A 25,784-nucleotide genomic window follows, 5' to 3' on the forward strand; every position below is an offset into this window, starting at 1 on the left:
AAAACACCTGGTGTGAGAGTGGAAGTGAACAGGTGACATTTTTCACACTGTATGCAGCCTGCATGCCTGTATGTAGATGGATTATCATAAGAGAAATCCTGATTATAGCCACCTGAGGCATACATTAATGGGCAAATAATACCCCTAATGCTTCAAGTACTACATTTAGCAGACACATTGCAGTTTTCCTGACACTGAAACCTTTGGTCTAGACGGAAAATGTCAGTACTGTATGCACCCCTTTGCCTGCTGCTGAACATAAATACCATTAAATATCAGTGATGTCAGTTCAGACTTCCATAACCAGATGAGGTCTGACTTAACTATGTCACAATAACCTATTTAGTAAACAAGTCTACCCTGTCAGTCTATTCGTTTTGCTGAGGATGATACTACAACCACACCACAGCAAGCTGCAGCAGCTGTTTTTAACCTGCTGCTGACAAACAAACACCTGTCCATGTTTTCTCTAAGATGCTGATGCTGCTATTAGATTTATTTAACACGAACCTCTGCAGTCAGTGTCTGTGGACTGTCTGTTAAGCCATAATTCCAGAGTTTGTTTGCCTTTTATTATGACTGCTGCTGTAAAATGTCCATTTCTTAGTATGATAGAAAAGAGAACACGTGTGGAGCAGCTGGGAATACATGCATTGATGTTTATAACTTATTTCTAATATTTTTTTTAGTTGAAATATGCTCCAGAGAATATCCTAATGTGGAGAGGTGCCTCTGTGACTCAGGCCTTACAGCAGCGCAGGGACGTTTCCTTCTCAGGTTTATGAGTATGCCTCGTCCTTCTAACCAATGAGAGAAGGCCAAATTCAGGCGTGGGAGCTCACAGCTGTCAGTTGATACACGAACCTGTTTCTGGTCTACTACCCCTCTCGCACCGAGGCTTCAAGCTAGTATTAGCTGATGGAAGACGTCGGTATGGAAGACGTCGGTATGGCTGACTCACAGGCTAGCAAGCTCCTCATTCCTGCATTAGCTGAGACAGCGAACGTGACAAGGATATAGGTGAAGGGCTGGGCTGAGCAGAATGGACAGGGGGAGAAGGTGGGAGAAGAGGAGTAGTTTGCTGTCGAGTCTCATGGTACCACTTGCTTAATCTGCAGAGCTTGCATTTTATAGCTTTACCTTTGCTTTGTTTTAATTGATTTTGACATAAATCTCCTTTAGGAAATCCAGGAGTAGATCACAGAAAATGCAATTAACCAGTTCAGCTTAGTTGTGTTTTTAAAAATATGGATCAATTAATCCGTATTTGCATCTTAAAATGTGGAGAATAAACTAATTTTACAAATTAGTCAAACAAATACAAGAGAGTGGGAAAAACCTACAAAGCTGCAACTTACACTGAGTGTCCTCATTATTTAAGCATACACAAAATCTTCATCTTTAATGTGACTTGTGATTTAAACGTAACATATTGGCCTCTGCTTAAGAGGTCATTACCTGTATCAAAGTTTTAGTTTACAGAGTCACATGAGAAAACTTGTAGTTTCCTGTATTTGGAGCAGGTGTAGGAACTGAAGGACGCAAACACATGTGATAGGTGAGCAGATAATCCGCTGACACCGGGCTGTAAACATAGCCACTGTTGTGTAATCCACAGCCATGACTTCCACCTGAACTTGACTGAAATGTTTCCAGTACAAATGCCAAACTTCCAGACCAACTTCTCCTCTTATGTAAGCAGCAGTAACCTTGCAGAGGAGGTTAGTAGTACACCCAAGGGTGAACCATGGGCGATCCTGCTTCCTTCTTCTGCTGACCATCAAAGCAGAGATGTTACTGATGTAATAGAGGGCCTGTAGCTGCATGGTGTGTTTGTGTGTGTGGGAGGATGAGTGGGCTTTTTTGTGTGTGTGAGTTAGTGTGTGAAACGTTGTTGTCGTCTCAGTACAGCTGTCACTGAAGTGAAAAGTGTGTGTGCGGTGACGGGTGGGCAGCAGAACAGGATTAAAAGTGTGAGAAGGACAGAGATGAGGTATTATGCATTTGTGGCAGATATATAGTGTTTTATGAGTGTGTCAGTATATGTTAACAAATCCTAATGCATTACCGCACTGACTTTAGAATTTAAAATATTTTAATATATATTTTTGTATTTTAATACATAACATTTCCATGCTCCTGTGTTACTACAGCTTTGTAAGAATATGGGCCTGGGGAAAAGTAAAAATAATAATTACAGAGTAAGCCAGCTTTAGTATTAAGAGCCTTATGAAACTGTCTCTTGGGTTGGATCTGACCCCAAGGCTGGTGGTTTGAGATCCTGCATTAAACCATCCCTGTCTCCTAAATGACCCCTTCATCCAGACTGTAAACTTTTGCAGCGCTGAACGTTTGTAACAATGGTTTTCTGTTAAAACTATTTAAAACCAGAGGCCTTGAAGCTGAAGGCACTGACCATTGTTTCATGTCCCCCTCCCCTCATTTCAAGCTGAGCAGTTCCCCTCAAGTAAACCACCAAGTTCACATGCAAAATTGGTGAAACGCACCTGTAAGTTTCAGTATGGTGCTCACTGTTGTCAGATCACCTGACACATGAATGGTATTGGTGTGTGTGTTCTCATAAGTTATACTGAACAACATAACCATCCCCCCAAAAATCAAGTAAATCAACTCACAGCTGCATAATCAGGTAGAGGTGGTCAGGACTCTCATAGATGTCCTCCAGTGCCACAATGTTCTCGTGCTTGATCCTGCAAAGCGAAGACAATCCATCAGTACAGCTTTTTATGACAGAGCTACAGCACATTTTAAGTCACACACAATAACCCATTAACAGAGCTAAATGACTCTTAATCCTAATGACTGCTTTTGGACTGCATAAAGTTTGCTTCCCCATTAAGTTCCTGCCACATTAATAAACATGACTGATAATCCGGCAGTGTTTTACCCAGCGTGGCCTCATAATCTAGACTTCAGTATCCAGAGCAGGGCATTTTTTTTTAGCCACCTTTTTTTGGTGCTGAGAGGAAAAGAAAATTTGACAAAAATGAAAGTTCATTCTTGATAATAATTTTATCTTAAGGTACATTTAGTATTTTTCTGAGCTTTGAACTACATTTCAAGCCATAGCATCCATCTGCTCTGGTGCAGCTCCTCTGTCGGCTATGCCATTGGAAATAAAGTTTAGCTTCAAGGTTCATTCTTGACTTTTGAAACAGCAGTTGACAAAACAGTCCAGTTGACAAAACAGAAGAAAGATCATTGGCATCTGATGAAGACTGTGAGAAGCAGCTTAAAGCCCCAGGAAAATAGTGAGAGAGTTAAGATGCCAAAGTCAAGAATGAACTTTCACACTCAAACCGTATTTTTCATTTCATCTCAGCAGAAACTTTTTCAGGTATTCAAACCAACAGCTTGTTATCAAGGAGCCACTTTGCCCAAAACCCATTTTCATCTTTGCTTCACCTTTCTGCTAATTTTCGTCACTTCTTTCCATGGTTACAGCTCTGTGACGGGGGTGTTTCCACCTTCTGTGTGTGTGTATGTGTAGGTGCGCATTCGTTATCCTAATACCTCATACTTTGTAGAAACACAATTGGTTTTGTGTGTGGGTGTGTGGGTTAATCATCTTTCGCATTGTGAACAGAGGTAATTCCCCCTGGTCTAGCTCTCTCCCACACACACACACACACACAAGCACATATACAGGCGTACAGGTGAGCATCTAACACTTATTATGGAGCGTATGATTTCTGTGACGGCAGGCAGGCGATGAACTGCAGAGCTGAGACGTGACTCACACACACACACACACACACACACAGGCATACAGGTTGAAAAGGGATAATGTTTGTGTATTTAAGCCCTGCCTGGGATAATGAAGGGCTGGCAGCACACAGCCTGAGTGTAATGGCAGAGGAGAGTCAGGGTGCATTCAGAAAAACCCTCTCAGACATTACAGGCTTTATGCGGGAGTTAGTTGTCCTCATTCATGGATTTCTCCTGCATGTGTCCTTGTTACTGTTCTACACAGCTGGAACAACTGACAGATGTGACGTTTGATGTTTATATCTATTTTTTTTTAAACTCTCCAAATGAATTTCATGCAACATTAATTCAGATTCATGCTGAATATTTAAATTGTTTGAAGAAAATATTAATTGACACCAGTTTCAGAAATTAATTATTAAGTAATCTATCAAGCAAAATTTCAATTTTTTCAATTGTTTTCATAGGTGACAATTAATCAATTAATCAAAATACAATTAACAGGGCACAAAATCTGTCTATAAATCTATGAATGAACAAAAGGCAAAGCATTTCTCTTCATAGACATAAAAAAGTATCAGATTAGGAGTTGATTGGCCTTCAATATGCTAAAATAAATGTTAAAAATCAACTGAGAGACAACAAATTATGAGGATATAACAAGATTTTTCTTATGGGCTTTTGGCCATTGCTAAATGTATTATCAGCTGTTTGTGAAAGGCTCAGTGGCTAGAACCTCAGAGGACAGCAGTCTCTATTTTTATCATTTAAGTAATACCTTGGTAGCATTTCTGTGAACTAATGAGACCACTGTGTTGCACATCGCCTATTTTTAGCACTCGGGCTGGGACACTCCCTGGAAAATTTGTGCCATGGGAAATGGGGAGGTGGGGAAATGTCAACAATCAAGATGTTGCTGTTGGCCTCTGACTAACACAAGCGATATTATTCGTGTTTGTGTTCCTACAAAATTTTTTCAAATTTCTTGATTTTTTTTAATGATTTCTTCTCCACCAGAATTTCTGAAAGCTTTAGTTCTGTTTCTTAAAAAATAATGTTTCGCACAACTGTGCTGTCGTGTGAAACGTCTGCTTTGTGGAAATCGAGTTATTACAACATGCACAAACGGGTTATTTTAAGTTGAGAAATAATGTAGTTGATAGCTGGCTATCACCTACATGCCTTGACTCATGACAGTCTTTTTAACTGGGATGGGAATAATTACAGTCTCAGCAGAGCCACAGTCTACTGGACTGTTATGACCCTGGATGGTTAACTGACTATCTCACAGCAAATCTACAGATTCAATCTAAGAGAAGGATTTAAAAAAGACTGAAAAAAGACTCCACACTGCGTTTGTTGAAGAGATATTATCTCTGACTACGAGAAGTGAGACCATAGAAGTCGACTGAAAAGAGTGTGGATTCTGCTTTATTCAGTCTGTCCCTGCCATGGAGCTGACAGCAGTTAACTGAGCCTTTAATCTGCAATTTATGCCATTTTATATTCAAAGAAACAACAAAAAAAAAAAAAAAGAGTTCCCTGGACAAATTCTGAGAAACGCAGCATTGGTGTTTATCCAATGTAACTGAATCATAAAGAATCCAATCAAACTGAATCAAATCGAACTGAGTAACAGCAACATTTTCCTGTTTTGTGCTGTAAAGTAATCCAGCAGATTCTCCTCCAAAGCTGACCTGGTGTCTCACACTGCACAGGCTGACAGAGACTGCCAGTCTGCTCTGTGATTCTCTCATTTGTTTACAATAATGACACTCATTCATCTACATGAATGTCTCTATCTCTCCCTCATTACTGGAGGCAATTCTCATTTTCTCTAATGTTGCACAGTACAGCCAAATTTGCAAATTTATTGTATTTAATAGCATAATACATCTGTATTGCCACAGCAAACAGAGGCTCGACAGTTCTGTGTAATTGTGTGGTTACACACTTGTGTGTGAGTGAGACACAAAGACAAAGTAATTGTTTTTTTTTCTTTTGAAGGTTTTCTGTGAATCAGGTGCACTTTATTCCCCTCGCATGTTAACTAGCTGTTTGCGCTGACTAATTATTCCCGTGGATCTGTGTTATACACGGCATGATGCATCCAAACAAGGTCGCTCATTCATTCCAATTAAAATCTGCTCACCTGCAGAAGAAGTTTCTGTGACTTCCAACCAGCACATGAGCACTGGTGGTCGACAGCTGGCACAAATCTATAACATGGCGACATGACTGAATATTTAAATAGACATGTTTCTTCCCTGTTTTACAGTTTCTGTTGTAATGAGTGTATTTCAGTGCTGAGCTGAACTGAGCTGAAGGAGCTGGGAGTGTGTCTTTTTACAATAAGATGTTGTCAAATCTTTCAAAATCAATGACATCAGTCAGAATTTATGTCTCTTCATATGAGTTCAGCCATTCTAGGTCAATACTTCTCCATTTTTCTTTTCATTTTCTTTAAACACAAGCAGAGAAGACAGTATTCAACCCTGATTCTTGTTGTTAATATTGTGCAGTTGTTTTGTGGTCTGTTACACAGACAGAAGTTTCAGTCGTGATGTGTATATGTGTGGTAGGTGGGCTGTGGATCGTGACCTGGGGAGGGGAGGGGGGTCGTGATGCGTGGAAGAGAGAGGAGATGCACAGTTGCCCCGGTAACCAGGAATTAGGAGGCTTATGTGCATTTGTGTGTATGCATGTGTGTTTGTGTCACAGCACTCACTTCCTCAGCACAGCGATCTCATTCTCGATGCTGCTCTCCTTCCCCTTCAGGGCCTTTTTAGGGATGCACTTCACCGCAAACATCCGGCCCGTCAGCTTCTCCTGGGCCAGGACCACCTCTGAAAACGCTCCTCTGTGAACACAAAAACAAAAAGTCACGAGTCACCAGCAGCTCGTTTATTGGCTAACATGAACTTCCATGCTCTGGTGTCCTACTGGTTTTTAACATAGAGTCATTTTTCACAGTGGTGAGAGACAAACTGGATTTTGTCATCTGTTGAGGGAAGCTGTACTGAACACCCTGAAGAGAATGCTCACTGGTTCAATGAGAGTGGGGCTCAGTTAGAAAAAGTCGCCACACATTTCTGTACACTAATCAGCATTTAGCAACACCTGAATCAGAATCTGCTGCTTGCTGCACACCAGCTGAATGTCTGAGTGTGAAGTCACCATTAGGTGTTATGATATAACAAGTTAGTTTCACACTAAACTTGCCCCTTCAGTTCAGTAACAGCACCTGTACTTACACTACAGCTTAACTCAGTTGACCATAATCAAAACAGAGATTCTTTTGGTTATTTCCTGCAGCCGGTCAATTACATCCCACCTCTAACAAACTGCACTGCAATTCTCTTTAGAAAATGGAGATTCAGATTTTCCTTGGTGCCTTTGGCACTGATAAACTAAACAAAGCAAATAAAAGGAAAAACAGTCAGTGTAACTCCAGATTTAACACTGTGTGAATTCAGGAATTTTGCCATTTAGATTCCATTTACAACAGGTGCAGTCAGTATCTGATGATCTTAATATGCAGAAAATTACACCACAGTGGTAATGTGATTGAATCTGCCGAGTGTAACATTAGAACTTAAGCAATTTTTTTATTTATTCACTTAGAACACCTGCAACGGTTGAATATGATTTCACATCTTTGTTTCTCGCATCATAAAACCTGATAATCCTCAATAGCAATCACTGCATCAATATTAGGCAAATAATTGGAAATTTAAATTCAGTCGAGTCTTTCAGATCTTGTATTAGTGTGTGTGTGTGTGTTTGTGTACGTGTGTGCGTCATAAAGACAAGCAGGGTGATGAATGAAGATGAGCCTATTGCGAGTTAATCTGCCTGAGCTGTGCGCTGACTCCTGTGTCGATCTGCCTTCAGCTTCACCGATGTCACATTAGAGTAAACATCTCTTTGTCCTTATCTCTTCTCTCTGTTGGGCTCCCCTCCTTGTTTTCTTTTATCTCTTCCTGTCCAACATTCAGGCTACCTGCAGCTGACACTAATCCAAATTTATAATGTTCAAAGACGCGCTAACTGCAGAATGGTATTAAATTTAAAATGCTTTTAAGGCACTTCAAGGTGTGGCTCTTTGCTGTATTTCTGACTTTTTAGTCCCATGTGAGCTTGTCTCATATGGGACTAAAAGCCAGAGGTCTTTCATTCTGTTCTGGAGTGCAGGCTTTGAACTAAAGGGGGCTGAGACTGTGTATCCAGGGCTCTAAAGCTGTAGAAAGGCCTGGCTGAGTGAGTATCATCATTTAAATCTCTTCATAAGGGAAACAGAGTGTGATAATAATGCTGTGGGGGTTTGTCACTATGAGCCACCCCTTTCACGCTCCACATAGTAATTTGGCCATGCTATCAACTGTACAAGATTGTACTTGACAACAATAGTGCTTTGGAGCTAAAACTTAATGTCATGTCATGGAATTTGATAAAGACATTCATGTTCCTCTCAGGATGAACTGGAATAAATCTGCTGATTCTTTAACCTTCAATAAAATGCCATCATTAGGTCAGAATTTTAATTTGTCTGTCATTGTAACCATGGTAGCACGCTAATCTCAGGGTTAGGGTTAACTAACTAAAAATACCACTGTATGAAGCCTCACAGAGCTGCTAGCACGGTTTGAAGACTTTGCCTTGTTAATCTAGTTTCTGTTGTGTGAACCTGGTTTCCAGAAGTTCTTTACAGGTAAGAGTGTTACTACAGCTATTATAAAAAGAAAGAAAGCTGGGAAGAGCAGTCAGGTTCATGGCAAAGGATCTAAAACTCCACTACACGAGTGTGAGTAAGAAAAAGAAAGAAAGAAAGAAAGAAAGCATTAATGAATAGTGCAACTATGATTTACAATGACTCTATTAACCTTGCTCTGCCAAGGCCTTATATTTACATCAGTGAGGTTTCAAGGAGCACAGATGGAATAATTTCCATCTTTCCATCTTACACAGCTGCCTGCTTGGAAAATGAATTTCATACCAGGTTGCTTTTTAATACAGATCACACCTTCATCACACCTCCCCCCCTTCTTCTCTCTTTGCTGAGGTTTTCATTCATTCATTGTTTCGCTGGTGTGCATTTTGGTGTGTGCATTTGTGATGCGAGTGTGTTTTTACGCTCCTCATTCAAGGGGAAGGTGGATGTTGTGAATGAGCTCTGTGTCGCATCAGTATGTGTGTGTGCGTGCGTGTGTGCTGGTGTGGAAAAAAAGCCCTTGAGCCCTTTAGACCGAAGCACATTTGACAAGCCACCCATCTGCCACGAGGCCGACTCGTCTTAAAAACACCAGCGCACCGTCACAGTGGTGCGCACACACGCACGCACACACAAAATCGTCTCCTCCTCTCCTGCAGTGCTTGCTCTTTGTGCTTTTCTCACGCCTCTCAGCAAGAATCTCGTTCTCTTCTCACCTTCACCTCCTCTTCCCCTTCCTTCCTCCCTCTGTCATTCCCTGTTGGTCTCTCACCCCTTGTGCCACACATCTTTTACAGTGACAAGTGATCATACTGCTGGTTGCCCCTAGTGATCAAAGTGGACACTCCGGCAACCAATCAGATCAATTCAGCTGCCTCACACACACACACACGCACACACACACACACAGACACCTGTTTGAACTGATAATGGCTGTGGTTCTGATGACGTCAGAGCTGTGCTGTTTGTATTGTTGCTTCACTCACACATGCGCAGAAATGCACGCACACACACACACACTTGGAGCTTTTCATTCATTTCTCTCAGGGAGAGAGAGACAGAGACAGAGACAGAGACTGGAACATACATGAATGAGCATCCACTGAGGAAAAAAGCCCAACAGGGATGTAAATGCATGTAAGCTCTCAATCGTGGTCACACACACTCTGCGCTGAATACAAATGTGTGTTCGTATGGGGCGTGTCCTCTTCCCAGCCAAGGTGCTCTGTATTGACATTTTGTTAGTTGATCCAGGATTTGAACTGGATGTGTAAAATAATAAAGAGGTAATGCATTATGAATTACAGTCAACATTTTATATTAAAAATGGATCGAATGCCTATGTGTAAAAGGGGGAGGTTTGCCTGCAACACAAATACACTCACACATACACACACGAGGTAAAGGACCTATGTGTTTAATTTGACTGGAGGAAGGGAGCTTGTATAACATCTGTCAGCTGAGTTCACACACTAGGCTGTGTGTGTGTGTGTGTGCGTGTCGGGGATTGACTAGCTGGCAGTCCCCGCTTGCCGTTACCCACGGCAACAATGATTGTATTTTCTCCAGCACGAACCTGTGTAACTATGTCAGTCGAGCTCCACTGCCTCCATCAGTGCACCGAACAGGAAATGTATTGGCTGTGTGTATACGTGTGTTTCTTCATCAAGCACACATATCCCAAAAAAATCTGTAACACACACACATACTTGGATACAAACACACACACACACACACACACACACACACACACACACACACACACACACACACACACACACACACACACACACACACACACACACACACACACGCACGGTATAAGACAGAGATAGAAACAGAGGGACTAGAATAGGCTGACAAGGTGACAGTGACACATTTAACGTGGAGGCTGAAAGCAGCCATCAGTGCTTCTCAATGTCAAGCTGAAAATACATTCATCCTGAAAAGTTGTTCAGTCAGATTCTTCTGTTTCACTGAAAGCAAAAATCCACCTGGAACAGAGGCAACACCTCTAAACACAGATCACACATTTCATCTTGTGTATGTTTTATGTAAATGACCTGGCACTATGTCCAGCTGCAGCAGCAGCGTCTAGTGGAAAATGTTTCGGCAATCTCACACAGCAGTGTTAAACGTTAAACGGTTTTGGCCTCAACGCTTCTGTGTCAGAGAGCAAGAGCTTCTTTCTTAGGGCCACCATGAAACAATCAAACACAGCGAAATCCATTACAGAGGAGGCTAAGAGGTCGTAGCAGGAAAACGGACCTGAATACAACGCAGCAGCAAGACTAAACCACAAGACTAGACAAACTGACCTGATGATGGTGCTACAGGAAAAGATAAAGGATCACCAAAGGGATAACAATTTATCCTGAGAGGGGCATGAATGCAAGAACCAAATTTTACAGTCTATTCCTCCAGTAGTTGGTGAGATAGTATATTCTACTAATCGTGGTGACAGAGGAAAAAGTGAGGGGATCACCAAAGTAAGTATGTGTCATCCTCTGGGGACCATGATAGTGTAAAACTTCCTGCCATCTCTTGACTTATGATGCTGGCATGGCTGAAAAAGCAGGGTACTGTCCATCACCATGTCCACTGTTTATGCTGTTGGTCCTTTTTTTTTCTTTAACAACATCTACCTTCAAAGATGATATAAAAATCTAGACAGGCGAGGTCTGTCCTGAGAAACATGAATAATGGCCAAACCGGCAGTCATAACCAACACCTCCCATCCCCCCACGTGAAACAACGAGCGCTCGGAGCAGCCCCTCAGTGACAGGCTGCTCCATCTGCAGTATGTGAAGGAGCGCTACCGCAGGTCTTTTGTGCCTGCTGCTGTCACACTGTGCAGTCACTGGTGTTCTCAATGGACCAAAACAAATATTGAACTCGAAGTCAATTGGATTACACACATGTAGTTGCAGCTACAAGAACAATAACTGTCACTGTTCATTCATGCGTTCATTCATTCTCTGCCTGACTTTTCCATATTACTAACTCTCCTGTGTTTTTCAGACCCTGCCACACCCTCCTGCGCTGCAGTAACCCCAGGCTTTCCCGCCTTTCAGTACTTCGACTGTGTTTATTAACTGCATTTCACGATGCAAAATACTGTTCTCTGAAGGCACAAGACACTTAACCCACCATCAAATTCCACTCCATAAGTACAATTCTTGTATTTAATTATTTACAGAAATGTCCTCATTTCATTGCCTCAATAAATGTGGTTACTATTTATGTAATAAGTATATCCTTTTAAGTACTTTTCTGTACACCATCCATCAAGGTCCTTCTGTTGGATCAGGAAATGGCCCAGTACAGTGTAACTGCCATAAATTGAGGCTCTGAAATGGCTCTAATGGCTTCCAGTAATTGCTCTAATTCATTTAGTGAGAAACGTTAACACATCTCTCACGAGATCAGGAGCAACCTCCTCCCTGCACTAATCTGGAGCCCTTTGTTAACTCCCTCTTATTCACTGGTTGCACAACAGTACTCCAATTTCATCAGCTTCTTGGCAATGTCCGAAGCTTTCCAAAGGTTTTCTTCCCTGCTCCTGTCGCTGTAAGAAGCTTTTATCTGTAGAATTTCACATCAGTTTCACAAGTTATTTTCCTTGTGGTAATTTGAGTTTGAAGTCTAAATGCAACTGGGTATGAATAGCTGTTTATTAAAATTAAATCAAGTGGAGCCTCAAAATACACTGATTTAATGGATGACAAAGGGAGCTAAATGATAAAAAGTGCTACAAGTGTGCTCACACACACACACACACACACACACGCACAGATAATGTCAGCTCTGTAGGTGTGTTCCTGCCCCGATCAATAATAAGCAGTTTAATCAAAGCAGCAGCGGTAGCGGTAGCCAGTAAGCACACACACACACACACACACACACACAGCAGACGGCCACATAACGTCTGTCATTATGAAGCCTTCTGTTATGTGCCATGGACAAGGACAAATGTACAGCACTGAGCTAACGTCATCACTCAGCAGACCACATACATACACACATGCACCATTATTTTCATGTGGTGTGAATACAAAGCAATCTGCCTGAACTGCGTGTCATTGCCATCGAAAATGGAAAGAAGGGAAGAAAGAATAAGAGTGAAATAATAGGAGGGTGTATGTGCAGCAGATCTGGAGGAAAGAAGGATACTGATAAATAGAGAGAAAGAGATGAAATGCAGGTAGGTGGTGTGCTTCGGTGGAAAAAGGTCTGGCACAAGTCCTGCTTCACTTCTGGGTACGCGCCACTTGGCTCTCAGACAGAAACATTTCATCGGAGGCATATTCCACTACCCAGCAGGCCGAGCGGTTTTGGTGCACTGGGAATCCAACGCATGACCTCAACACTGTCTGTGCCACGCTCAGCTCGCCGAACCAGGAGGGAGAGGGGGAGGAAGGCGTGAGCAGAGGGTGTGATCGCAGCTTTTGTTGTCCACTTTACTGCAGTTATCGTATAGTATTGGGTTCATTTAGTCTCACAACTGAAAGACTAACAAGTTCATTAAATAAGAGTTTTAGTAATCCAACATCCTACACCCATAATCCCTTGCATCTGGAGTCATTTCTTGTTGTGTTTGTTTGTAGTCTGATAGCAAACAGTCATCTACAGTAGTTTTGTGACAGCAGATATGTGATTTTAGCAGGAATTCAAAAGCTAAGATACTAATAAATCCATCTCCTGTCTCCTGCACTCCTTTAGATAGACAAAGCAATCTGCTGACAAAGGGACAAATACCAAGGAGTGTAGGGCTGTGGGGAGATTTCAGGTGACTGCTTTACTGGGATGATTGGGGACCTGAGAACAGGTGTGTGGATGGGTGTTACAGAGAGGTATCACCCATCCACACAAGGAGGAAAGTCTGAGAACATCTGGTGGGTGAGTAGAGGCTGGATACAGGGAGCTGCGGGGAACTGGAGCACATCGTGACAGTGATAAGTTCAAAGAAACTGTATTTACTGTGGCATCAGTCACATTGTATATGATGCCTGATCTACATAAAGGTCAACATCAGCGCCGATAACAGCTACTAAAAATAGATCCAACGCAGCAACAAACATGAGTGGCAGAAGTTTCAGCCAAACTTCCTGGTTCAACTCTGACCTACTGTCAAAACAACATCACGTGTGTGCTAACTTTCAGTTTTGCTAAAACTAAATATAGTCAGCAGTCACCTTGCTCAATACAGTGTCATCATAACATAATGGGCAGCGCACACAATATGTTTTCCTTTAAGGGGAATGTAGTAGTGATTATAGTGATAGTGACTAATTTCATTAAAATTTTACTGTGGTCTTCTTCCTGCTTCATCAAGTTGCTCCTCAGGCTCAAACAACAACAAAAGTATCATCAAGAGTCACAGGAAAACAAGTTCTCACTGAGCACCAAACAGTTTCAAACAGGAATCTCCCAAAAGATGCAAACAGAACAATTTTCCACTAATAAGTCAGTTAAAATTGCAGCTACAGTACTTTGTTGATATTTCCTCTTTTTAGGGACATTTTTATGTCTTTATTACAGACGGCAGAGAGGGGACAGGAAATAAGAGACAGAGGCGCAACTAACATCTCGAGATAAGATACAACACTGAAAATGAAAAGTCACACAAGGCAACTTAACTGCTCGTTTATTTTTTCCGGTTTATCTAATGAAATTGAAATTAAATCAAGACCAAGGGATCAGCAACAAGGGAAATAACTTGACGGAGTTTCATCATCTAATAAACCTTTTAAAATGATCTTAGCATCTGTTGTATGTTCTAAACCAACAGGTGGAAAACTACTGATCTGAATCACTATGGTGACTAGAGGCAAAGAATGATGGATATGAGTTTTATTACAGCTGGTATTTACACACAACGGAGCATAAAAATAAGAAGCACACACAGCATAACCTCACTACCCCAACTGGTCTCCATGTGTAAAAACATAAACACTTAAATGAGGGAAAGGAAGCTAAGAGCCTCCTTCCATGTGTTTCTTCCTTCCTCCTTTTTTGCCTGAGTGTGACCGTGCTATATGCCTTTGTTGCACAGTGTGTAGGCTTAAATAGCACCGTTGCCACGGCAGCAATTAAGTGCCAATTATAGTCTGTATTCTCACTGTGACTCCGAAAGCAGAAGATGACGGGGGAAAGAGAGAGAGAGAGAGAGAGAGAGAGAGAGAGAGAGAGAGAGAGAGAGAGAGAGAGAGAGAGAGAGAGAGAGAGAAAGAGAAAGAACACAGAAGGAAAATGCCTGTACAGTCTTCCCTGCAATTAAGTCAAAAATCCACAAAACAGGATTTGGTCTCAAAGACAGTGTAATCCAACCCGCTGTCCATATGGGTGTGAAAAGTGGGCTCCACTCCACCAGCAGTACCACAACAGATGGGACACGCGTGCAGAACTCTGCAGGACAAAATTAAACATTAACATTAACATGAACCAATGCATGCAGGGTGAGATTACTTCAGGTCACTATGCACCGATAATACACATTCAAAATGGATGAATCAATGCACTGGATGTACTGTATGTCAAAGACATTGTGAGATCTCAAGTGTATAAACCCAAGAACTGCGATACGCAACATGGTTTAAAACCATAAAACAGTGAGAATCAAAACAGAGACGCAACAAAAACAGATCCCTGTCTGGACACACAACTTTCAGACAAAACTATCTTTTTTTCCTGGACCTGAACTGTGAGGTAACCGATTCACAGGTGCCAATTATCCACAGACAATCTGGCTTTTGCTGACATCAGCACCTAAAACAACACTGAGACAAGATGAAGAGTCCACAGTCATACTGGCAGCTCTGTGCAGCTGTTCTTAGAGACATGCTTTGAGTTCAGTGTTAATGTCAGCAAAGCCAAATGGTCACAACAACAACGCTAACATGCACATGCACGTATAATGTTGGAATAACGTAGATATGCAGAAGACATTTAGATCTAAAATCTCACAATGTAAATGCGGTGCAAACCATGAGTGCCAGCCACTTCGGAATAAAGTTTAAAACAAACATACAATCTACCTTCTTACATCTAATATTTCTTAGAGATGCTGGGAACATTGTTTTTATAGCATTCATACCAGTAATGCTTGAGTGGCATCTGATGTGTGTCTGTGTGTTTGCGTGTGTGTGTGTGTGTGTAATTCAGTGGGAGAAGGGAGTGGCTGCACAGGAAAGAGAGGAAGATGATGATTCCTGTCTGCTTTGTGCGTTCACATCACACAGACACAGACACACATGCACACATGCACACACAAACACAGCCACTGAGGTATGGATTTGCCATGGCAACAGCCCTGACCACAGCTGGGATGAAGGGAGACTTCCCTTCTGTTTACATTAATTACCATGGAAACAGCTTCAGCCTGTGTGTGAGGAAGTGCACGGACTCTGGGTGATCCAATGGATCATGGCCATTTTGTGCATGATGCGTGCTTTTGTGTGAGTGTGTATGTCCTTGTGTGTGTGATCAGTTTGAAAGGCAAAATTTGGGAACTGCACATTAATAAATGTACTGGTAGATTATATTGTGAGAGTGTAGTGTATGTTTTAAGGCTAAAATGACAAACGTGTTACGCAAAAAAAGAGGAGAAAAAGCTCTAAAAATCACACACTGTGCTACCTGCCCAGCACCATATAACGTACAGAGTTACTGACTAACTAGAGAAGATAGTGAAGCCTTCAGCGCCTTAGAATTTGGTGGAAACCAAAACAGAACAAACATGAGACTGAAAATTCAACTCACATTTAGAAACGCAAGCCAAGACAAGCCCTGGGTGTTGATGGTTGGATAGATGTGTAGGGTAGGCATACCTGAATACTTTAAAGAAGTTATTTGGTGTTTTTGGACATATTTTTCTTGCTCGTGCACAGGGCAAAAGAAAGAAGAAGAGGTGAGATGGGGGGGACAGGGGGCAGTGGAAGTGAAAGAAATCTGGCACATGGTACAAGGAGGAGAGGGTGTGATGATCAGGCAGGGTTTTGCTTCAGCTATCAGAAAGAGTATCCACCTCCATGCCAGACAAGACGCTCTGGACTCAGCTGCATTTCTCTTTCAGTCCACTGTTAGTGTTATTTCCTTGGAAATGCACGTCCATGAATTTGGGATGGGTGTAGCTTCTGAAGAAGCTCTTTAGGGACGGGTGCATTTGTTTTGCTGCTGTTCAAATATCAGCTGTCTTTCTCCAGAATCATTTACTCCTCCTTTAACAAATAGCAACAGAGAGAAAGCTGTTTTGATGAGAGAGCAGTAGGTGACTCAGCAGTTTGTCTCCTCTGACCTTGGAGATTCTTCTCACCGCACACAGACACACACACACACAAGCACGCACAAGCAACTGATGGCCCACAATAACATCAAATGTGGCAAAAAGGTGCAAGGCTGACTACAGTGACAGTAACACAAACACTGCCAGCACAGCACCAGAGCCTCCCAGTCAGTATTACAAGAGCCATGCTGAGAGAGAGAGGCATGCAGAGGGACACAGAGGGGGGCAGTGAAAGACTTGGAATGACAGAAAGAGGGTAGACAAAGAGCAAGGCAGCATTTCTCAAAGGATGGAGATAAAAAGACATGACCTAATATGTTTAAGGCCACCCTGTACGTCCTCATAATAACTCTAGTCCAACCCATCCTTATGAGACTGGGACACGTGAGGAAAAAGACAACTTATAGAAACATATTTACATTCTGAGCTTTAATTTGAAAAAAGCAAGCAGCAAACAGGCTCAAAACACAACTGACTCTATAGCTGCTTTATATTACCTCTTGGGTCACTGGGGATTTCAACTACATGTATCACACACTGTGAGTAAACACCACTATATTTGCCTAAGATACAGCCCTTTCATTATGTTTCCATTCCCTTTATCTTAACAGAGTGGAGTCTGGCTCAGAGGCAGGAGGCCAACATATCGACTTCACTGAGTACTCCGTCGGCCAATGCAGAGTGAGCATAACCTATGCTGAATACCTGCAGTACAAAACAAAAGGGTACAAAATGTATATGCATCCTATTAGTGAAGCTGAAATCACTCTTGTATTAGTTCACTGGCATCTGCTGTCACATTCATCAACTGCAAGGCTGACTACTAACGACTAATCATACTCATGCTGGTGTACAGAACAGCCATTATAGTTCGTTATCGTTCTTGTATGTGTTTATTAAAGGTAGATCAGTTCACCCAGCAGACTCCTCATCGTTCGCTCAGATTCCACAGAGTTTTCCACCAACAGAGTGTAACCATTTGTTAAAGATGGTCAATTCCTTGATGTGTCTCTGAATGAAGTGTAATTAATTGAATGGAAAGCGGCTCTCGGAAATATGCTGGCACAGAAAAACTTATCTGAAGTAATGAAGGTGCCGTCTTGAACCTTTTGCATTTTCTTCATTTTATATTTTCCAAGGACTGAACACTCAGCACCAGGATCTACTAAAAAAAGAAATTACAATATCATATAAAATCACCTTCAAAATCATCAGACAGTTTTGCAGACATAATTGACTGTAACAATAGGCTCTATTTGGAGAAAAACCCTTCAGAGACTGCTCAATGAGAACATGAATGGGAGTGTTACTGAATGGCTCTACAGCTTCACCACAACAAGCTATTATATGTAGTTCTTTGTTTCCAGTCTGGTTGTTAGACATGGAAATGAGTAATTAAAAAGCACCTTACCAATGGAGACTTACGTGTTTGCTAAAGAGATTTGTGATAAAACTGCCTCTATTGTATTGGTTATATCAGTATAAACAAGCCTAATGCAAATACTTAGAGGTGAATTTGTAGAGAGTCCTGGCAACTCTCTACAATTTCCATTACTGACACACATGCACGCTCATATTTGTTTTTTCTACGGATGAAACTATGCATTCATTTTCCCAGGAGCTCTGCTGTATCTCTTCCAGATACACAGCTAACCAAATATACTGCCATCACACGCAGGAGCATGTGTGTTAACAGCACAAGATATTCAGTCAGTTTTATCTTGATTTTGTTCAATAGATTACAAATTGATTTACTCACAGCTACGTCATAAAAACGTTAAATAAACATACACAAACACAGCAAAGGAGTTGTGTCAACAGAAGGTTGCTCAGGCTGCCCCTTGCCTTGAGGTTACACAGAGTGAAAGGCACCCACCAGCAGCTACATGCCCGGCCAGCTTTGTGCCAAAATGCTAAAACAGTGTTGAGCTTTTCATCAAAATCTAGTCAGAGGTGTCAGAAATATTCAGCACATCCAATGTACTGAATATCACGAAAGCATGTTACTCAGAAAAATAAGGTTTTTAACACGTGCAGCTGGATGTTTTTCATTTTTTCATGCAAATAGCTCCTCAGCTGTAACAAAGCATCTCTCTCTCTCTCTCTCTCCTTAAAAGTGCTTACAGAGTTTGAGACATTTTAAAACTTAGGCTCTTCAAGATTTGTGTGTATCTGACGTGCATGTGTTGCATTGTGTTCTGCTGTTCTGCTCAAGGACGACTTGAGTGTAACTGGGCCAAGCTGAGCCAGATAAACAGCCACAGACACACACACACACACACACATGCACTGATCTAAGTACAGTAGTGGGACTCAATGAAAGTAGGTCTGCTACAATACAGAAAAAGCCTCCAAGGTGCAGATGAGTGCGTGTGCATGTGTGTGTCACTCTTGTGAAGTGCCAGAACAGAAAGTGTACGTGCGTCATTTTGCAGTATCGTTATGGATAAACATAAATATGTTAAGGGGTTGTAGTTGAGGGTGTATGCATGTGCGTGCGTGTTGTGTGTGTGTGTGTGTGTGTGTCTGCTCTCCCCTAAATGACCTGTCCAGAAGGCAGAGTGTGTGCTGGCCAACAGTGGAGATGTTGCGGCACTGCTGCCATTAACGGCAGTGATCATTCACAATCTGATGGGCAACAGCTAGCTGTTACCACGGCAACCTGCTGCATGCCTTCCAAATATTATTTGGGTACATGTTGTTACACTACAACTAATCGCAGCCATCTGATTGCTATAGGATAAAGACACAGAAAGGTTATGGTGGTGAACTAAATGTTAAATGAAGACAAGAAGCAAAGATTTCAAGTGCTCGTTGTCCCTGCTAAGCCGTGCACCTCTTTTTTACACATCTTCCTCCACCACATCTCTCCTTCTCTCTGCTATTTCTGTGGATGGCAGGCAGCACACATTGGACACACGACAGAGACGGAGGAAGGAGTCAGGGTGCAGCAGGCGAGCGATGTGATGAAACTGCTGCTTTTCAGGAGAATTAACCTTCCTGAAGACGCCACTGGTGTTCAGGACTTTACATAGAAAACAAGCAAATGTGTTTTGATGCATGTCATGCTATCAGCTACACTGCCTCAAGAAGTGAACTGCTACTGACATCCCATAGAAAATGAATACAATTACAGGTCAGGCTTGGCCATGCAGGGCTTTTAACTGCTGAAGCTAAAGTTGGCTCAGTTTGGACAAGCTACAAAGAGTTTGCATCACAAACATGGGTCAAAAACAGTCCTACATTAAGTGCAGATATGTCTGTGATTTGCAGAGAGAGACCCCCCCCCCCAAAGCCAATATGTGTGTCCATGGGTGGGTGATCATCCATATACACACAAGCTACCTCCATCTGTTGCCTCATCATGGGGTGATTACTGACCGTGATCGATCCAAACCCACAGATCAGCGGGCAGAGTAATCTATAGGTGGAAGAGCTTCAGAAACAGAGCTGTTATTTTGCTTCATTATCAAATTTGGTTGGAACTGCACATGTTCAAGTGGCAAGACAATCCAAATTTCGCAACGAGTTACACGAATGATTTAACTCTCAGTTTGTGCCACATGATGTTGAAAACATTTCTCTGAATAGCTGGACGCCTGGGTAATACTGTGGAATGAACCTGGTCATTTTGAATTAGCTTTGGCACTGCTTTTATTGGTTCTAGGACAGACAGACAAGAAAGACTGGTTCAGGAGCTAAGGTCTTATCCATGTTTACCATATGTCTACGTGGTGATCATTATTTCCTATCACAAAGACGATTGTGTCCATCTCACAAGACACAGACACACACATACAAGCAAACATGGACCTACACGGCTGTTATCTGACAGCAGGCCATTAGTCTGAATCTCATCTACCAGGGGAACCTCACATCGATCACGGTAAATAAAATCAAACTGGTATGAGGTTCCTGGGAATTTACTGGGAGTTCTGTTACTATGAACTGCTCTGCAGTTTTTGCCTGAGGTCAAAAGTAAACCACATTTTTATTCACCAACACACTGAACAGTCTGACTTGGATGTATCTTTTTTTTTTTTTTGCAAAGTCTCGCTCTGAGAATCAATCACAACTTGTTATCTTGCTCTCTGCCGTCACAACAGGAGACGAGACGAAAGAAAGGGAAGCTCAGAACTCTGTGTTCCTGCCGTGGACAAAAGCTTACAGACAGGGACAGCACAGGGAGGAAAGACGGACAGACCCAGACTGAGACTGTCTGACTGGTGATTCACTGTGGATTCAGAGCAGTGTCCCACATCGTCTCCAAAATGAGCCTTGAATGCTGCTGCAGTTTACCATTCCTTCTTTATTACTATGATCAAATCCATGAATACACAGATTGTAAGTCTTTATCATTTTCTACTCCATTTTACATGAGGTTGGATTTGGAGGGAAATCTAAAATGCTTTACAGCACAAAACAGGAAGAGGATGCTGTTGTTTCAGAGCAAAAACCTTCCAAGTGTCTGGTGACGGCAGATGGTGGAAGGAACGAAAGGCTGATCGAAGAATCACTTCCAACATATTTCTGCAGGACCCCACTAGGGGCCCCTGAGGCCACCCCCTAAGGCTTATATATGCTTCAATCCCCCACCCTCATTGCTTTTCATTACAATTCCTCATTTCTCAATTCTCCGTTATCTCTTCCTCCTCCTCCTCTGCTCTAGTGTTTTGTTATATTTTGCACTGCCTCTGTCAGAAGCAGCAGAGCCTCAAGGGAAAATATGCTAAGCTGCTTTCTGCCGCTCTGCATGAAAAACTGTCAGCAGTCAGGGAATATCACAGCCATCAGGGTCTACTGTAGAAGTTTTATTGAAAATACATTTTTTAAATATTGACCTGTAGCATTTTTAGAAATAGAAGACTTCATTTCCCGTCTGTCTTCTTTAACAGTGATCAATTTAGTGCATATCAGTTTCAGGGAATCTCTTCCATTTACTGCTCCAAACATTTTATGTGGTAGGAATATGAAGCCACAGCATCTCATTAATTTGTCCAGCCTTCGAGTGCTGCTACTGTGATGGAGTGAGCGACGGAAAATCTGAAAACGAATTAAGAATCGACCCGAAGGCCAGATGTATTCTAAATTATGACATTTAAGCTAATCACTGTTATGGTTTGCAGACTGAGGGCGTTTGGCTGTGCTGTAGGAGAGCTTTCCTTGTTTTAGTTTCTCTAAAAGGATATAAGAGTATGAAAGCTTGAGGTAAAGCTACAAGCAATGCAATTCCAACACACTTGCACAACCTGAAAGCACTTCCCTGAGGGCAACCACAACACTTGCTGACACAATCTCGATTTGTCCAGGAAACAAACAGGTCTGCTTTGTCTCAGCAACATTATGTTCACATCAGACCACAGGCTGAGCAGTCACTGTGTCTGTGCCCGGCTCAGAGGAGAGGAGACGCTTTCTCTCTCTGCGCCTGGTTCAACGTGCTTTTAGTTCCTTTTGCCAAAATACACGGTGGTGCTTTGGTAGCAAGGAGCTCCTCTCTGCTGAGAGCAGAGCTGTAACACATTTATCCAGGCACAAATTACCACACCATGTCCTCTGTTGACTTCTAAGGATGTTCTGAGAGTTCAACAATCTGCAGGGAAACAGTTACCAACACTGCTCATGTCGCCACAACTCCGCTGACCCGCGGTAACCTGTCGTCCCTGATCATTAAAATATGGCCACCCACCAACTGCTAAATTCATCATAACAAGCATTTGTGTCCCAGCAGGCTGTATCCCTGGTTTTCCCTCTCGAACAGCAGATGTTGTTGTCGAGACCCCTCAGGATTGCGCAACAGGGCTGAAACCAAATCCTCCAGGAGAAACAAACCGAAGCATTACCACTGAGTTCCCCGTTTCTGCAGCTGCCCCACAGCACCTGCACTAGTTTTGTCTTCCTGCAAAGTTTATGTATCTCGCTGTGAAATGTCTTTTGTGGGCGTCTGTGCGCTCAGTGCAATATCTCCGTCTTGAACTCTGTATTCTTGAAAGAATTGTCATTTAATAGGTCATGAGAAAAATGAATTTTGTCTTGCTTTCATAACTCACAAAGATGGAGTCACAGTGGGATATCAGGGCAAGATGCCCCAGACAAAAACAGAAAGTGTGAAGCGTTTTTTGATGCATCATGTCAAGCTTCACAAATATCTGACTTTTTTACGTATAACAAATGACACAGCCTGAAGTAAATGCTACGGAAATAAAGTGAAGCGGTGAAACGGTACAAGAAAAAATGTTTTAAATGTCACATTTTGGCAGTTATTCATAAATATGAGTGTGATAACGTGGAAAATTGCCCACACTGGAATAACTCAATTCAGCCTTTCTTCCTAAGTCAAACCCATCAAAGGTTTCTCCATACCTTTTCAAACATGTGGCCGTGTTTACATACATGAACAGCGACGCACTGCAGTGTGCACACAGCTGTCAGACAGAGCCATGTATGTCACAACAGCACAGAGACAGCAGGCTTTCAGCTCGGGGCCATTATAAGCTGGATGTGGTCGCTGAGAGGCTTAAAATAGAGCGCTGATCCGATAATGGACTAAAGTTTATGATCATTAATACTCAGAGGTCTGGACACACGTGTCAATCTGTGCAGGGAGATGGACGGTGCCCCTCCCCCTACACACAGGAGCACACACACAACTTCCCATTAAATGCATTTAGTGATGAGGAATGTCCTGGCAGCTGGCAGAAGTGTTTTATTTCTTCCATGTATGAAGAGGAAAAAGTGACTTTTCCCCTCTGCTGCTTTTAAATGTCCTGCTCAGTGTGTGTGTGTGTGTGTGTGTGTGTGTGTGAGAAAGAGTGTGTGGGTGTGGGTGTGAGTGTGTGTGTGTGGGTGTGAAAGAGTGTGTGGGTGTGAGTGTATGTGACATGACTGTGGCTCAAATTTCAAAGCACTGAGATCCCAAACTGAGATCAGCATATTCAGTGTTAATCTGTTTTGAAATCCTCAGCTCGTCTGTTGCTAGAAGATTGACAAAAGCATCCACGTCAGTAATGATGTCAGTAACAATAGCATCGCCAGCGGAGTCATCAACGAAGCAAAAATAACAACAGCAATACCATTAAGGGATCATTCTGGTCTAATACAGCTTGGTCTCATTTTTGTAGTGTTGGCTATAATTCACGCTGGTAATAATTACACTGCACTCAGAGAGTTGAAGCTCCGGAAATACAAAGGGCAAGAAAGAGGAGCAGTCACGGTGATCAGACAGTTTCTAGTGCACCGTTGTCATGTTTGCTCTGTCACATTATCTATTTAAAGAAAGAAATTAGTATACAACAAATGTTACTCAACAGAATTGGGTATAAATAAACTCAAATATAAGCAGAGGCAAGCATGGAACAATTTACTGGTATGGCAGCATGGCTGAGAACAAAGGGAATCTGTGGAGAACACACAGCCTCTTATCACTTCCTTAGCTCCTCCCCTGCACAGGTGAGCATTTCCACCCACTTCCTGTCTCATTAAACTCTCTGGATTTGAGATTCTTTAACATTCACTTGCTAACCTTTTTCCTTAAACCTTTCAAATCATCCAGTCTTCATCAGTGGATGGAGTTTGCTCAGTTATGAAGATGTGTCACCTGTTATTATCTGCTTCCACACAACCAACTGGGCAATCTCCATGACAACTGAGCAAGCTTCATCAGAAGATGAGGAGCATGAGGTGCAGTTGAAAGCTCTACTACTACTCAACTATGTCAACACCTCATTGACATCTGTTACTGACAACAACAACAACAACAACCAGAATGAACATGTTGATTGTGCTTCAGCAACATCAACAACACCAAAAACATCATCAGCAAATATAAACAATGGTAACAAGCATCAACGAATTACAGATGATTGAGCAATCACCATCAGCTTGATGGTTGATGACATCCCCCATGCAATGTCATCAACAAACAAACAAAAACAAAACAAACAAACAACTAACAACAACAGCAACCAATTACAGTTGAACAGAACAGATGGACAGATGAACAGAGGATATGCTTGTGGACATACTGTTTGTAAGAGCTCACCTTTCACTTGAATGTGAAAAACATTTGCTTGTAAATGTGTACACACATTCAGATAAACCAACACACACATATGGAACTACATCTAACAGTACTACAAAACTAGGCACACACATACACACGCACACACAGCTAAATGTGGGCTACAGTCAATGAAGTTGGTTTTGTCACATAGCAAACAATCATCTTTTGTTCTATTTATAAGGTGTTATTTATAACAGGGATAAAAGAAGAGCAACTTTAAAATCTGCATCCACAGACAAAAAAGGAAAGCTTGTTAGAGTTGAACACTGGGACACACAGGGAGATACATGACATAAAGAGGGAGATATAGAGAGACATAAAGACAGTGGAGGTGGGGAGGGAGGGAGGGAGGGGGGGCTCTGCAGTCCCAGAAACAGTGGAGAGAACAGTGCCAGCAGCAGGGAAGTGGAGCATCAATTAAGGGCAGCGTGCCCTAGATGGCACGGTGATGTTCCCACAATGCATCACCACCACCGCCACCACTTTACTTTTTGTCTCTGTCTCACAAACATACACTTTGTCCTTCTATTGGCCTCCCCTGAAACACTTTTATCTAACCTCATCTAAATCGTCAAACCTGGACCCAGAGTCCAAAACGTGGAGCTGATCCAAACTTCAGCATAAACTGTGCTGAGTTATAGTCGGGTAAAATTTGCTCACAAGGACATTTTTTTTCCTGCATTTTGATCTTGTTCGTACTGTGATCCCTCCTGCTGAGAGCAGCCTACCTGAGGCTCACAAACACACTGACACACACGCCCACACACACACTCCTGTAGGTACTGAATTATTGAATAGTGAGCAACAGGGGCACACACAGAATACACACCAGGGGACGGTAATAAGACACCAAGGAGAACCTCATGTACATGTCTGCAAACAGTCACGCACGCACACACACACACACACACACACACACCTGCCAGCATGAGCTAATACTGGTGAGATTAATCCAGTGTTAGGGGACATAAAATGGCACGTCACACAATGAGGAATGGTAT

At 42.2% G+C, this 25,784-nt stretch overlaps 1 protein-coding gene across 1 annotated transcript in view; it reads right to left on the reverse strand.

The window, feature by feature from the left end:
- The window catches only part of camk1da (calcium/calmodulin-dependent protein kinase 1Da), a 43,694-nt gene that overhangs the window by 15,577 nt on the left and 2,333 nt on the right, over window positions 1–25,784 (reverse strand). Inside the window, exons 2-3 of the mRNA XM_041029813.1 lie at window positions 6,458–6,589; window positions 2,637–2,711 (exon numbers count right to left, since the gene is read on the reverse strand). Coding sequence (XP_040885747.1) covers window positions 2,637–2,711; window positions 6,458–6,589 — 207 coding nt within the window. The remainder of the gene's footprint in view (window positions 1–2,636; window positions 2,712–6,457; window positions 6,590–25,784) is intronic.

Source organism: Toxotes jaculatrix, chromosome 22, assembly GCF_017976425.1.
Source record: "Toxotes jaculatrix isolate fToxJac2 chromosome 22, fToxJac2.pri, whole genome shotgun sequence".
Lineage (NCBI taxonomy): Eukaryota > Metazoa > Chordata > Actinopteri > Toxotidae > Toxotes > Toxotes jaculatrix.